At 39.2% G+C, this 16422-nt stretch overlaps 1 protein-coding gene across 9 annotated transcripts in view; it reads right to left on the bottom strand.

The window, feature by feature from the left end:
• shank3a (SH3 and multiple ankyrin repeat domains 3a) overlaps nucleotides 1-16422 on the bottom strand; it is a 226881-nt gene that overhangs the window by 97519 nt on the left and 112940 nt on the right. The window contains exon 1 of one of the 9 annotated variants that reach the window (XM_077569377.1): nucleotides 15824-15873. The exons of 4 other annotated variants lie outside the window; for them this stretch is intronic. Coding sequence is in view for 3 of the 5 variants with exons in the window: in XM_077569372.1 (XP_077425498.1) it covers nucleotides 15511-15645 (135 nt within the window). In the remaining 2 variants the exon portion in view is untranslated. Of the gene's footprint in view, nucleotides 1-7009; nucleotides 7184-15510; nucleotides 15752-15823; nucleotides 15874-16422 lie in introns of those variants that run through there. 4 more of the 9 variants (XM_077569372.1, XM_077569374.1, XM_077569373.1 and 1 more) reach the window with 4 other exon arrangements.

Genomic DNA, 16422 nt, shown 5'->3' with positions numbered 1-16422 from the left:
CACGATTCGATTCTGCTTTTTGTGTCTGTGATTTGATTCAGAATCAATTTAAGATTCAAAACCCCGACCCCGACTTGATCTGACATCTCTCAACAATGGCGACCCCAACAGAAACACAAGACCGTGAATGGCAAAATATAATTTACATGATAATAAAATTGTACTACTGCCTAAACCAGAACAATTTATCTGAATCAGCTATCTTTGTTGTTTACGTTCACCCCAACGCTTTGAGGTCAAAACTGGGACAACCCGAGTGTGATAAATCTGATTTCCCACCTGCTGCCAGAAAGCAGCATAAGGGCTCAGCTAACAACTGACAAGGCTCACCTGTTTTCTGGATTTGGTCATGTGCCATTCACAAGCTAATATTAACTCATTTGCTCCCAAAAACGTAAAAATATGTTCTATTTAAATGTTTTAAGTGTCCCAAAGACGTATTTATACGTTTTCTGTTTTTTTTTTTTTTTTAATGCTAGAGCATACAGCAGGCTTTGATGCAGCCTCTCAACTGCACCAAATGGTTGAAGCAATGGTAGTTATTACAAAAACGAGCAGCGGGTGTAAGCAGAGAAGAAGAGATCAACCAGGGCCATGTTGAAAACAAGCTGATTTCCCCACAATTTAAAGCAGATTCATGAATAATGATGAAACTTAGCTTCATTCTTATGCTAACTGCTGCAAAACAGAAACAGATAGAAATATACTTTTTTTTCCTGATGAAAGAAGAGACTCAAATCTTTCTTTTGGTTGGTTCCATGTTTTTATAGCAATAGAACACAATATTCTGTGGGCATTGCAAAATCAGTCAAAATCTAGACTAGTGGGCGCACATAAAAGATATTATTGTAAACTTCACTTTAAGAAAATAATTAAAGAAATAAAATAAAAACAATTAAAATAAAATGCAATAAAAAAACATAAAAACAAAAAAAATAAAGCAAAAATCTAATTTGACCTGGTTTTATCAAATCAATCATCAATGGGCTCCATAGTTTTGACTTTGCTGGATATCTCCCTTAAATTCTAAATGAATAATATCTTAAAGGCATTTTTTTGCATCCTAAAAAAATAAACGGGTCTTTTATTTCCAGTAAAATGTGCGTAAATATATAAATTATGTTTACGTATGTTCTCCATATTAAACAGAGAGAGAGCATCTGTGTTCAGGCATTGTTCAAGTGGATTAGGATGATGAGTAGCATTATATGTTTGTTGTTGATTACATCCTAATTTTGACATAAGAACATGTTCGACAATTATGTCCCTAACATTAGAAAACACAAACACGCAACACACATTTGTAAAGGGACCGATCTCACTAGTGGGAAATCAATGCTTAACACAGGAAGTTAAAGGCAGTAACAGCGGCGTGTGGCATCAATCACGCTGTAAGGCGACAGCGACCTAGGAGTCAATTGAGCTCATAGCACAGAAACAGGAAGTGGACGTGTGCCAGAGCAGCAGCCATATCAAAAAAATGCTAAATAAATAAAAGCTTGTGGCTTCAGGGCAAGGTGAATATCGGGGTGGGTAGATCACTGAACATGCAATAGTGTTCATGGGCTTATTACACTGGAGAACAAATCAATGTTTTATCAGCAGCCCTTGACTATTTTGCTGTGTACTCACTTCAATAAGCCTCTGGTGTTGAAATAACTTATTAATCGTCCAATGTGCAGCGTAACGAAACAATTACAGCAGAACCTCTAAATTTGCTCCTAAAGTGGAAAATAATTGAGGTTCACAATCGCTGCCATGCATGTAAATGGATTTACTGTGAATTTGGGATTTTTCTTCGTTTTGAGCAAAGAATGTTACAAAATGAGATTAAAGCTCATTTTTTAATTCTAATATTAACAAAGCTAACTTTTTATTTTATTTAAATATTTTTACCCTTGTAAGAGTTAAGAAAATTGTATTTAAAAATGGTGGTGGTGGACTCAATCACAACTGGATGACCCTTAAGTGCCTGTAAATACAAAATGTTTTGTCAGGAGACTCAATTAAAACATTAAAACATACTTTGTGAACACATTGTGAACATATGTTTCTGGTATTCGAGGTGGGCATTTGTCAATGTTACGTCATCGTCAATCCGTCACCAAAATGGGACGTCCGTCATTGACGGATTGCAGAATTTATTGACGGATCGACGATTACATTGACGGATGAAAACCCCCTTCCTGTCATGTTTATTTTCAGTCTTGTTTACTCCCTGTCATGTTTTCCTTGTGTTTTCCCCTTGTCTTGTCATTTCCTGTTTTATTGTGAAAAGTCTGACTCCTCTCGTTTCTGGTCACTTGCCCTTCCTCGTGTGGTGTCTGTGTCAACCCTGATTGTGTCTACCTTTCCCCATTACCCTCATGTGTCATCCAATCAGTGCCCTCAGCCAGGTGTGTCTTGTCATGTCATTAGTGTTGGTGTATTTAGTCGGTTGTCTCCCCCCTGTCTGTGTCGGTTCATTTTTGCTGTTGCCACGTTCGTAAGTCTTTTGCCACGTCACGCTGACCTCTTTTGCCACGTCACGCTGACCTCTTTGCCTTATCCGGATCCATGTCATGTTGTTAGTCTCGCCTTAGTTGTTTTTTCATGTTTTGCTTCAGGTTTTGTTAGTTCCATTTGTTTTGTACTTTGAAGTTAGCCTTTTTTTGATTTGATATTAAAACCTCTTTTGGACTGCACCTCTGCCTCCTTGCTCTGCCTTCCCGCATCTGGGTCCTAAAGCCCCACCTTACTGACACTTCCATCATCCGTCGAGTTCATCAATTTTTCGAAGTTTCCCCTTGGGCACCAAATCACCTAAGGTGATGTTGCTCACACATGTCCTTGGTTGGATTGGCAGGTACCCTGAGACCTAACTATTTGTATCCACACTCTTGAAGTCCATCTTACATAATATTCCCCATTTAAATTGGAGCCTGCTGCCTCCCAAAACCACTTTTCACTTGCACCTTTTGAGCAGGACTGGCTTTGATAGTTTATCTGGGTCCCTGTGACACAATTTTTCACAGATGGCTGTGAACGGGTCGGCCCACATACCCCGTGAAAAATATTTTAGGAAGACAAATAGCAAACCCCGAGGTCTGCACTTTTACACATACTTTCTTTTTTATGTGGGACATTTCCTAAACATAATGTAGCAAAATAAAATAAAAACACAGTGATTTAAAATGAGAAAGTTTGAAGTGACCCAATTGAGAGGTTTTTTTTTGTTTCAACTGGCATAATTGTGATATGCAAAAAAGAAAAAAAGAAAAAAAGAAAAGACATGGACTGGGGTTACAGTAAATAAATTGTTTTGTTCTTGTTTTCGTTCCACTATCGTGATTGTGTACTATTACCACAAGTCATTAAGTAAATTATTTGAAACTATTTACAATCCAGAAATTTATGTTCACATTTTTAAGACTTCTGAAAAATTTAGGACATTTTATTGCCAATTAAGGCATTATTTTTAGATCAGTGGATTCAATGCATTTTAAGATTTTTTTAAGGATCTATGAGAAACCTTCTCTTAGTAGGCGGCATTTATATTAGTTGTTCTTTGCGGAAGATAAAGAATAAAGAATGCCTGTGACTATTGTTACTAGGCATGGGCGAGTACTAATATCAGGCGGTGGCTGTTGTGAAACAACAACCAATGCAGTTTAACTACTTCCCTCGCAGCCATTTTATTTTTTGATTCTTTGTTCTGTTTCTACTCAGCGGGCAGTTGAATACGGGCCTGTGCATTCATGCATCACATACATGTGCTGTACATACGCTAAGTGTGTCAAACGCTCACGCTGGCCTATATTGACACTCATTACCGGGGCGGCTGCTTCGCCTCTGGTGCATCGCAGCTGGCCGGCTCGGGTGAGTACTCATTGGCGAGGAGAGCTCGTATACTGTAGACTCGTTTTCACCATAATGTCACACGTACAGTACATCAGGGTGGAAAAAATATTTGCACAATCACACCACTAGTAAACACACGCGTACATGCCATTTGACCGAGTTGAAACGATTGCAACAACAGGCTTAAAGGGATACAGCAGTAAAAAGTTAATATTTTGTCCAGAATAACTTTGATAACTTCATTAATTTTCATGTACAATAAATACCTTTAAAAACTATTTTTTTCCACTTGCTGTGGACTGAAGATGATCATGATCATGATCATGATCATGATCATGATCATGGCTCAGTTTGTTGATCAAACCCAGAAAACAGGTGAGCCATGATTGGTCGTTACCTACTTCCTCAGCACAGGTGATGTCATCTTCAGTCGACAGCAAGTGGAAACATTTGTTTTTAAAGGTATTAATTGTACATGAAAATTAATGAAGTCATCAAATTCATTCTGGATAAAATATTAACTTTTTACTGCTGAAAATGGCTCAATGAGTCAAGTATCCCTGTAATGAATTAAAGCAAGATTTTGGCCTTCCTCTCTACCAAGTTTTGGCAACATTTTCATTTTCGGCCGATTTCTGAAGTACCCTGGCGTCTGTTTACAAACATTACAAAAATGTCTATGTGCGCTACTGCGAGGCGTGCGGCCAAAATGTGAGTGCAGGAGGACGAACGTGCTGCTTTCGAGATGCAGCGAGACAGACTAAACATTTGGGGAAGAAGAGCTCGGGATTTGAGTGTGAGCCCACAAATACACAAAGGCCTGCTGTCAAGCCAGAAAATAGGATTGAGGCTAGGATTACGCAACAACCATCTGACCAAAGTTTTGAGGAAAATTATGCCTTAAAGTTCTGACAAGTGCCCTGCACATGAGAGAAATCAAAATCATTGCTTACAGTGTGTGTTGGACTCCAGGTGATCAACACAGGTGACTATCCTGTGAGCAGCTCATCTACGAAATTGCCCGTCGTGCAGGATTTATGCCATTTAAAAACATTTGAACCCAAACAAATCCAAAACACAAATACAAATTGAAAACACAGGAGCGGTTGGCCACAACTCACATTCAGAGATTGACAAATAGACAAACCGCTTAAACACACTCGCAGCTGACAATGAGGCACTCTAAAGTGGCCCTCAGTCCACACACTAGCAGTCCAGTCAGAATGACTTTTCTACAGGCAAAAAATAAATAAATAAATTCAACCTCCATGCTCTTCGGTGCGTCTTGGCTGACAACAAGGTGCTCTAAGCTTCACACAGGAAGGTTAGAATTCGGATTGGACCACTTGTCCAAGGTTACTTAAAATAATAATAATGCAGTTACAATGCCATTAAAACTGTTAGTCAATACAGGACAAGGACAATGACTGCACTAAATTACTGTTAGTGACGCTGCCTAATAAGGATTCTATTAAATACACAGTTAAGAGTGTGATTAGAAATCTAATTACACACGCACACACATATTGAATTGTAGCTATTCTATGATGTCTCTCTCTCTCTCTCTCTCTCTCTCTCTCTCTCTCTCTCTCTCTCTCTCTCTCTGTCTGAGATGGTGAGCTTCTAAAATTTCAGCTATCCATATCTAACAAGATTATATTGTAATGCTCCATGCTATTAAAAAAAAAAAAAAAAAATACACTCTATGACATCTTATAGACTTTATCCTGAGGAATAGGATTCAGCTTGTGAGGAAAAATGTTTAACCTTTTACACATTATGGCACCAAACACCACGGCCGTGTGTGTGTGTTTTTGTCATTTGAAGCACTAAAAGCTGTAAGTAACGCTTCGCTTCATACAAAAGCACTGGAAGCTATACAGTATGACATTTGTGGTCCTCATTCACACACATAGATTCATAATTCATTGCACTTAAGAAGAACACGCTGGATGTATCATTCATGAGTGCTGAAAGAAAACATTCCCCAATGTAAAACATAATAATAACAAGAAAAAATAAGTGGTGTTACTATAGCAACAGCATCGGCAGTGTCATTAACCATATCTGTTCCCATACATCTCACTGCAATAATATATGTGTCTAGGGAAGATTTGGACTCAATGTACTGAAAAAAAACATAAATGTCACTTTTTTTTATGCTGGCATTTTTCATGAGCTGGACCTAAACATCTAAAAGTTTTTCTACATAAACAAATGACTTATTACTCTCCTATATTGTTCATAATAATGCCAAAATAATCCATTCACCTCACAGGTCTGGTATATCAAGATTGTTGTTACAATTGACTGTAATTGTAGCGAATATGTCCTTCAGTTTCTTTTCTTTTCTTTTTTTTTGTCAATATCATAGATGAGCTTTCGGTGTTCATTATAGATGTATTTAATTTGGTATTTCCGTGCAAAAGAAGGAAAAGCCGACGTTTGAGAACTGTAGTTGACTTTACTTTAGTACACAATACACAGTGACTTACAGTAGTAGCAAAACGACCACCACCTGCGATGGATAAAAACGGGTGGATTTTACTGCTTAATTTATATTCCACAAACACAATATTAATCAGAATAACATGTTTAGACTAGTGAGTGCGCATACAACATATTATTGTACTTTACGTTTTTTTTTTTTTTTTTTGCTTTGTGTTACGAACCAAAATTTGAGTTAGCAACATTAATATAATTAAGCTTCTGCTCGAGTGAAATAAAGCAATAATAGAGCTATTTGGAGAGCTGGACTCGCTGATGCAATTCGAGGCGTGTATTGAACGGGACTAACACGCATACAAAACGAGAACACTGAACTAAGCAGTCAATCGGACTCATTCCTGCTCCTGTTGTCGCTCACTAGGCCACACCCCTTAAAGGCACAAGGAGGAAAAGTTGTCTGGCTCACAATGAGAAGGGGAGTGGACGTGTAACTTCTCCTGCACTGATGACTTAAAAATAAAAATCCAGACAGTACTGCTGATTGAAAGTTTTGAAACAGTGACTTTTTAAAAAGGCGGTATACCTTGAAAGCGGCAGCCGCCTCATGCCTATTATTCCTCCACTAAAATATAAGAAAGCACAGTGCAGCCAAAAGCAACGGGGGTGAAAAGCAGCACAATACGGTTAGCACCAAAGTGTGCGATTACATAAGTAAGCTTACAGTCCAACCTCAGTGGCTTTGCTCTTTGCAGCTCTCTCCAAACGCAGCATCACGATGCCTCCTGGGTAATCCTTTTCAAAAAGGTGCTGGAGCAATACGCAATGTATTATGTATAAGTATATGTACAGTATAGATAGGAATATTATTTTTGCTGCTATTCCTGGCAAGCCAGCAGGTAGTCCAGTGTTAACTGGCAGTGTTGGCTTGATTAAAGGCCACAACAAAGCACAGAGCCTCTTTGCCACTCAGCGCCACACAAACACACACACCCAGCTTACTGTATTGTACCCCCCCCTTCCCCCACACCCCTCCAAAAACACACACATTCTGCTCCACTCTCTAAACTAATTCCACCCACCCGAGTGGCCACAATGGTAGGACAGCTTTGTTGTGTCCTTTCAATCAGGCCAGCTCGGACGCAGGCTGATTTGGCCAAAGAGACGTCAACAAATGAAATATGAACGAGGTGATTATAAAGTGTGCAATATTCGGTCGGATGATGTGATGATGAAAGGTAGAATTGATATGGTGGCCCTCTTTCGCAGGGCAGTTCTACCACACTAATAAAAAAACAAAATAAAATAAAAATTATCATTGTAATTGTAACAAATTAACATAATAATAATGGTATTTACAACTTATATCCATTGATTTATCAATTTTTTTGAAGCACTTATCCTCATGAGGGCATGCTGGAGCCTATCCCAGCTGTCTTCAATATTTAGTGATTAATACAATGCTAAAATAATTTATAAAATATGTATCATGTATAGTATTTTATAGTAGAGATGGGCGAGTACGATACTTAGCGTTATTGGGCCAATACCCAATACCAGTAATCACAGTGGCAGCCAGTTTTACAATCAGGAATTAGAAATGAAAAATGAGAAGAATAGAAAATTGCCATTAATTTCAGGCAATTCTCAACAAAGATGCCATATTGGCATTTGGAAGTCTTCTTTTAAAATGACTGTATTTGTCGTAATTTTTGTGGGAAATTTTATGCATAAAAAGTACTAGTGGTGTTGGGATTCGGTATCGGTGACAAGAGTTGAGTACTCGTACTAGTACTGGTTTGAAAAAAGTGGTATCAAATATCCTTAATTTACAGATAACATGTAATAAAGTCTATCTTTAAATAGGAAATTGTATTCTGTATTATTCCAATACTTAGTATAATATAAATAAACATGTAAATATATATATTTTTAAATAACTTAATAAATATTTTATTATAATGATTTAATTTATTACACATTAATATAAATATTGTGAATGGTTGTTCGGCAATGTGTGCCTTGCGATTGGCTGGCGACCAGTTCAGGGTGTACCCGGGTGTACTCTTCGCCCATTGACAGCTCGGATAGGCTCCAACATGCCCGCGACGCTCGTGAAGATAAGCAGTTTGGAAAATGGATGGATTATTAAAAATACGCAATAATCAATTTTTTTTAATGACAAATTTAATATATTTTATAGCATTAGTAATAATAATAATAATAATAACAACAATAATAACTATTGATTTTGTTATGTTTACAAATAAATATATAATAAAGTATTTCTATTACATTGGATAATAACATTTATATATGGATTTATGATGAATGTATTTTGTTTCAATTTTATTTAAGTATGTAATGTAGTCCGCAGACTAAACTAAATGAGTTATTTAGCAAGTTAGATAATAACAAACTAAGTAAAAGAATAATAACAATACAATACAACTACTGTCCTATCATTAAATATGACAACAGTTGTTTGAATGCATCAGAATGCAGGCAGCAGGCTAACCCTAACCCTAACCCTAACAAGGAGAATGCATGTTGTCATCACAATCAACAGAAAGGAGAATGCTGAATCAGGATTGGTCAGGTGCTTTCACAAATACACACCCACAAATACACACACACACACGCACGCACGCACACACACACATGGAATGTATCCAACATATCGCATGAGTAATTATAGTTTGAAGTACGTAATTAGAAACCATCAAACAACTGCTGCTTAACACACACGGAGGAGCATCACATACAACAAAAGATAATAATTCAACAGTACAATGTTACACACAGGCATGCAGCTTATTGTCTTTGCTCTGTGGTAACAACATCCAGTAGAGCTCAGCACTGTCCAGTACGTTGTGGCACAATGTGGTACTACGAAAAAAAACTTGAAAAATTATTGCTTAAAATATAGCGGGAGTTTTGATTTTTTCTTAATAAACAATGTTTTTATTTAAATCGTTTTTAAAATTGTACGGTGTCCTTGAGTGTCTAGAAAGGCGCATCTAAATATAACACATTATTATTATTATAAAAACAATTAAAACGCCATATTCCATAACAATGTTTTCTCATTTAAACATGGTTTTACGAATGTATTTGTTTTACTACTATTAACTAAGAATGTCCTATTTGAGTTCAATAAAAGTATGTTAAAGGTAAGTTATATGTAACTATGTAAGGGCTTTCTGATTTATTTCTTCTTCTTTTTTTACCCTGAAACAATTTTTATTTCCCAGCAAGTTTCTGATACGCGTGATAAGTGAAAATTATTTTTATTTATTTTTTTACCACTATAATGACATACATATATCCCTGTAGATGGCGACGGACTGTTTTGGATCAGTCAGCACACCTTTTGAGTTAAAGAAAAAGATTAAGGTGTGAACTTCAGCTTGTCATGTCGATTGTGAGGAAGAGAAATTCCAACAAGTTTAAAGTCAGACAAGCTTACACACATTACAGTTCAACAGAGTACGTATCTAAGGTATAAACAGGGCATGTGTCATCATGGAGTGAATGGCAAACACCATGTAAAAAAAAAGCCACAACAGTGACACGGGGTTTGAACCTGCACCACCACTGTTTCACCGGCTTGGAAGTTGAGCGCGCTTACTGCTGCGCTAAAACTGGGGCTGCTATCTCAGCATCCAGCACATTCTATGTAAGGCTCCGAGGAGTGAGGTTTTATACTAGATGCCATCCTCTGCATATTTTTACATGTATCTTTTTGGTCAGAAACTGGTGCTTTTGGTGAACTCAATACATGTTCTCCTACTGATTACTAAAGAACAGATATTGCCAGAACAGATATTGCCAATATCCCAAAATAAATGAAACACATTATGTTAACGGCAGATTTGTATCTGTGGAAGAGAGGTTGCGTGATTAATACTTTCATTTTTGCTGCACCAGCAAAGAAGAAGAACGAGAACAACATTAGGTGCAGTGCAGCAGATGCAACACAATGGCTGAAAAATCTATGATCCACTATATTTGGACCTGTGCTACAAAGGGGGCTGCGGGCGACACGCGGAGAACACAAGAGGACGGACGACAAAAACTGCCGGCTGAAAGAGGAGCGATGTGTGTCGTCTATTTTTTCAGACTGATGATTATTAGAACTCCATTGTGCTTTGTGTGCGCCTGTGGCATCCCGTTCCGCGGCCATCTATTCAAACTTCCTGACCCAGAATGATCAAGTCTCATGCGAGAGGGCCGATGCGCCCAGAGCTTTATGACGTGAATTATGCGAGACCGAGTTAGGCAACAAGACGAAGGACTTTCAAGGCCAAACATCAAGTCCTATAGCGGCTCACTGATGGAAGGACGGGCGGACGGATGAGGGATGATGGATCAGTGGATTGACGCACGCTTGGCTGAACATAACAGGGGGGCCTTGGTATATGACGGTACCACCGGATCGAGATTACGAAACGCGCAGGAAACTACAAGTTAAAGGATACAAGAAGGCAAACTTGGCATATTTACTGTTTTATATTTATAGCCTAGTGATGTGTTTTTCATACGAACTTATACTGCAAGTATATACAGTATTGCATTAATACTGTATTACAATTATAATTGTTATATTAAAACACATTTTAATACATATTGCAAAAAAATCCAAAAAGAGGTTGCCAAACTCTGAGTAAGTGGGGGTCCACTGCATTCTTTATCCACTGCAAAGAACGATTCATATTATTACAGCCTATTGGGGAGTAACTTTGTGACTGTCTTCATGTATATCCTCCTTCTTTTCCTTTTGGCTATTCCCTTCAGGGGTCGCCACAGGAAATCAGTTGCCTCCATCTAACCCTGCACTCTGCATCCTCTGCTCTCACACCAACTACCTTCATGACCTCCACTTCCATCCCTATCCTTTATTACCCTAACCTGTTGCACGTCCTTCCCATCTCTGTCTCTTTGCCTTGCCAACCTGTACAGATCAGTCTCTCCCTCCTTACTATCCAACCTCGCATACAAGTCATTGTAAGCTCCTTGTTTGGCCTTTGCCACTCCTACTTTCACCTCACGCTGTATTTCCCTGTAGTCCTGTCTACTTTCTTCAGTCCTCTCAGTGTACCACTTACTTGTACTTAGCTAACCTCTTTCTCTGGATCCACTTCTGCACCTCCTCATTGCACTACCAAGTCTCCTTATCTCCTTTGCTTGCAGATGACACACCAAGGACTGTCCTACCTGTCTCCCTGATCACATTTGCTGTAGTTGTCCAGTCATCTGGAATCACCTCCTGACCATCCAGAGCCTCAACTCATACAACACTCTTCCTTTTTCATCTTCCACCATTTCGTCCTCTGCTCGGCCTTTGCCGTCTTTGTCTTCCTCACCACCATAGTCATCCTACACACTACCATCCTATGCTGTCTGGCAACACTCTCACCTAGTAGTACTTCTTTGCAGTCGCTGATCTTCTTCAGATTACACCGTCTACACAAGATGTAGTCTACCTGTGTACTTCTACAACCACCGTCTGTCCTTCTGCGTTCCTCTCCTGGATACCAAACTTGCCCATCACCTCCTCATCATCTCTGTTTCCTGCACCAACATATCCATTGAAGTCTGCACCAATGACAACTCTCTCAGTTTTAGGCATGCTCTGCATCATTTCATGAAGGTCCAACCAAAAGTTCTCCTTCTCCTCCAGCTCACATCCTACCTGTGGCACATATAAGACAAGACTAAGAAGATTGATCATCATACCTTCGATTCCTAGCTTCAGGGTCATCACTCTATCTGACACTCTTTTTACCTCCAGGACGTTCCTAACAAACTCCTCCTTCACGATAACTCCTACTCCATTTCTCTTCCTATCTACACCATGATAGAACAACTTGAACCCTGCTCCTAAACTTCTAGCTTTGCCTCCTTTTCACCTGGTCTCCTGAACACACATTATGTCCACCTTCAACAGCACCAATGGCGTCCGTTGTTGACCTGGGCCTTGACCGATCCGGTATGGAAGTCATCTATTTGATTTGGCCAAAGTGTTACATTGGATGCCCTTCCTGACACAACCCTCTGTATTTATCCGGGCTTGGGACCGGCACAAGAAGACACTGGCTTGTGACCCCTTGCGGCTACATTGTCTCCATGTATATCCACATTTCTGTATTATACTGCTCTCTGCTGGCCGGAGGGCGCACAGCAGAAGCAGCACAATGCCCATTGAATTAAAGCAACAACAACAACAAAGTGGTTTCATTCTTTAATTATTTTTATTATGTCATTCTTGTATGTTATTTTAAGTACAATAGTATAGAGTGTCGTTTAACTTATTAAATACAAACATTTTACAATGTGTGTGTTGTTTTTGAGAGGCTGTTATGAACTAATGGCATTTCTTTTATTATTTCCATTCTTTGCAATTGGGAAAGGTGATCTTAAAATACAACTTCTTTGGGTCTCCAACGTGGTTACAAGTTTTAAAAATGTATTTAATGTGGTTTACTGTGTTTAAAGCATGTGCGAGGGGTATTTACCATTTTAAAACTAACCATTTTATCTCAATATTGCAGATTTACACCAATCGCAGGTGGTCCTGCTGCATATCCCCAATAATGGCCGTTCACTGTAATAGTAAGTTGTAACCCAACACTAGTTTGGTTTCAAAGGGAGTACAATAAATTTTGATTGCCCGTGGTCGATGGGCGCCATTTTCAGCTAGACTGGTATCAGACTTAAAAATAAATGAATAAATAAATAAATAAATAAAGGATTTACTTGGTGGATGTGGCTGGGGTGTATCATTAAGCACCCGAGGCCTTATTTTCCATATGGCCTGATTCCAGAGCGTAGTGAACAAACAATCAATTTCCTCCTTCTACTCTCACACACTCACATACACACACCCACAAACAACTTCCCCCCAACTGAAGTGACATGTTTAAACAGGATTTAAGCCCTTGTGGTGCCATGATAGGTTCAAAGTCAAGTGTAGTAGGTAAATACCGCAAACAAAACAAGCTAATCTTGTGCTTTTGAAGTGAACCTACAAAAGTATGGATTCTTTTTATTGGATGCCTTGATGTTTGCTTGTATTTATAGCTGGGGTGGGAAAGCTAGGGCCCATGGTACATATGGGGGCCATGAAAGAATTTCATCTGTTCCACTTGGCTCTGGTACCTGAAAGGTGTCAAAATCCTTTAAAAAACGACGACTTTGTTTGAGTTGTATGTCTTGCTTCTATGCCACTAAGGGTGGGCATGGATATTTTGTAACAATCTGGCGGAGGTGTTTGTTTGTTTTTTCTTTGAAGGGGTGACATTTAGGACAGGGGTGGCCAAGTCCGGTCCTCGAGAGCCACTATCCAGTCTGTTTTCTATGTCTCTCTCCTTCAGCGTAGCTGAATCTAATGATCAGCTCATCAGCAAGAAGCCTGATAACGGACCTGAACATGAATCAGGTGATAATGGAGAGAAACGTGGAAAACAGGTTGGATAGTGGCTCTTAAGGACCGAACTTGGCCAACCTTGATCTATGACATTTCTGATTTTGACTCAGTTGGGTGAATTCCCTAGTAGAAGTTTATTAAAGTATGTCCTCAAAATGTCTGCTTAATTAGCCAACTTTCGAGTTTCAGGTCAATAAGGTGATGAATTCATTAATTCACTGACATATTACATAACATATACAGTATAGTTATCATACAAAAATTATAATTTCTTTTAATGGGGAAAATTGGTTTGCTATACACTAGCTGTCAACATGTAGGCACATTTTAGGCACATCATTTCCACAGAATCAATCAGTTTTTGCCACTTTTTTTTTTGCTTCAGTTCAGTGGGCATTGTGCTGCTCCTTCTGATAACGCAGAAATACGGAAGTACTGTACATTTTAATCAATAAATTAGCAATTTTTTTAGCATATTAAACTAGCGATTGAACGTATTGTTTGGGTGGTATTGTATTGATGTGAGTGTGTAATGGTACAAATTGAACAAAGTGGTGTCCGCAAACTTTTTTCTTTCCCTGAAAAGTTGTCAGTTTGACATTACGAGGAATCTGTCGGAGAGCAATGATATGTTACTTAAAGCAGTAGTCCTTCAACATTTAATACAAATGCCACCTACAAAAAATACTTTCATGAACACTAAAATAGAAACATGCCTAGGTTTTCATCAAAAACTAGGTAAATAATATATTCCTAAAAATAATAATTAATTTTATTAAAGGCCATTGTAAGATTATGCAGTTTGAAATTTAACCCAAACTACTTCAATAATGACAAAAATTTTATTGTGCATAAAAGTTAAATAAAAATGATACTAAACTTCAACTGGGAGTAACAGCAAACAGCTCCAAGCCTCTTTTTGAAGAATTGTTTACTATTTGCCAAAGTGCTGCTTGTTGTAAAGTGAGTTGAGTTGGCATTCACTGCCACCATGCACTCTAAAAAAAAGTTGGATCAAAAATGGACCGATTCACTTTATGGGTCAATTTGACCCAATTTTCTGGGTTCTTTTATGCAAAATGACCCAATTTTTTGACCCAAGTAAAGGATCGGACCAATATTTATGAGTTGTTTTACACTAAAAGACCCATTTTTGACTCAAACTTGTGTCAAATAGTTGGGTTCTTTTTGACCCAACTGTTTTTAGAGTGTACAGCGGTCGCATCGCAAAGTTTTGCTTGCAGGCCAAAGTAAAACAATTGTCCGAATGACGGCTTGTATTTTAACATTTTAAAGTCAGACTATTGGGCAGTGAAGCGAGTCAAGTCAACAATTCAGCTCCTTCTTTGACCCAAACGAATCAACGGCCGGAATTTCACACACTCAAGCCAACAGTTGTGACAATGTTTGGACCCCCTGAGTGACCCTCCTTCGCCAACATGCCTGCGCACAAACAAGCGGCGCCTCTCCGCACTTGTTATTAACAGAAGAAACAAATTTACAGTGATCCACGGCCGTGGTTTGGGAAATGAACCGGTAGAGCTGCATTAGCATTCTGGCAGGCTTTCAGACAAGACTGCACCAACTCCTCGCACAGCCAACATGCAGCAGAGCATTACAACAGAAGGAAAGCCAAGACGAGAGAGAGAGAGCGAGAGTAAGAGAGGGGGCGAGCGAGAGAGCAGCTTGACAGGTAGCAGGGACGCTTGGAGAGTTTCTGCAAATAACCACTGACAGAAAGTGTATGAAAAGTCAGCATGCAGAGTGGAGATTAAAAAGACGGACGATTGGGCTACCTTACTATTGACTTTGGCCTTCCTGGCATCTTTGGTTTTTCTTTCCCTTTTCTCGCTCGTTCGTCTTCGGCCCAGAGCAGAACCCATTTCACACGCGGACACGCTCAGCGCCACACACGCAACCCCGTAGGTCATCTGCGCTCCCCGAGCCTGAACGCCGTCCACATGTCCGCCGCGTCCTCCCGATCCTGCTACCGACCTGTTCCCCTCTCGCTCCCCGCTCTCTCACTGCGCTTGTCAAAGTAGCACATGGACATTCGCATGGTCTCACTCACACGCACACACCAACACACACATGCAAACACGCACTCACCCCGGCATGGACGCATGCGCCGCACAGGCAGGGAGATGGTGAGGGGGGAAATGTGCAGGATGCTGGAGAGATGTGAGAGAGTGAGGGAGGCAAAGTGGGACAAGAGGGAGGGGATGCGTGAGACATTGGTACCTCCAACACAAAATTCCTTAGGTGACCCTCACCCAACCCAAATTCCGTTTGCTCGAGTTTCAAAACAAATTCACACACTGAGATTAAGCAAATTTGGAAACAAAGCTGCAATTAGCCACAGATGGGTCCTCACACCCCCTTTTCATGGCAAATCCTCCAAGTGATCATCAAACAAGATGGCGTATATAAGCAAAGAAGGTTCCCAATTTAGAGTTGTTCATTTGTCAATGACTCCCAACAACTGTGTAGAGAAATTACCCCAAACCCACCAAATAAGTAAAAAAAAAAAAACATTCACATAGTGTATCTTTGTTCGTATTTATGCCACAGCGTTACCAATTTAAATTACTGAAAATACCATGAATCCATTCTACCCCCCACCACCCAAAAAAGTGTAACGTGTTTTTTATTTTTTTATTTACATAAACCAACATAATGTAAAGAAATTGAACCGTTTTTCAAGTTTC

Source organism: Vanacampus margaritifer, chromosome 6, assembly GCF_051991255.1.
Source record: "Vanacampus margaritifer isolate UIUO_Vmar chromosome 6, RoL_Vmar_1.0, whole genome shotgun sequence".
Classification (NCBI taxonomy): Eukaryota; Metazoa; Chordata; class Actinopteri; order Syngnathiformes; family Syngnathidae; genus Vanacampus; species Vanacampus margaritifer.
Note: the sequence above shows the minus strand (reverse complement) of the source record. Positions and strands in the feature narration are given on the sequence as shown.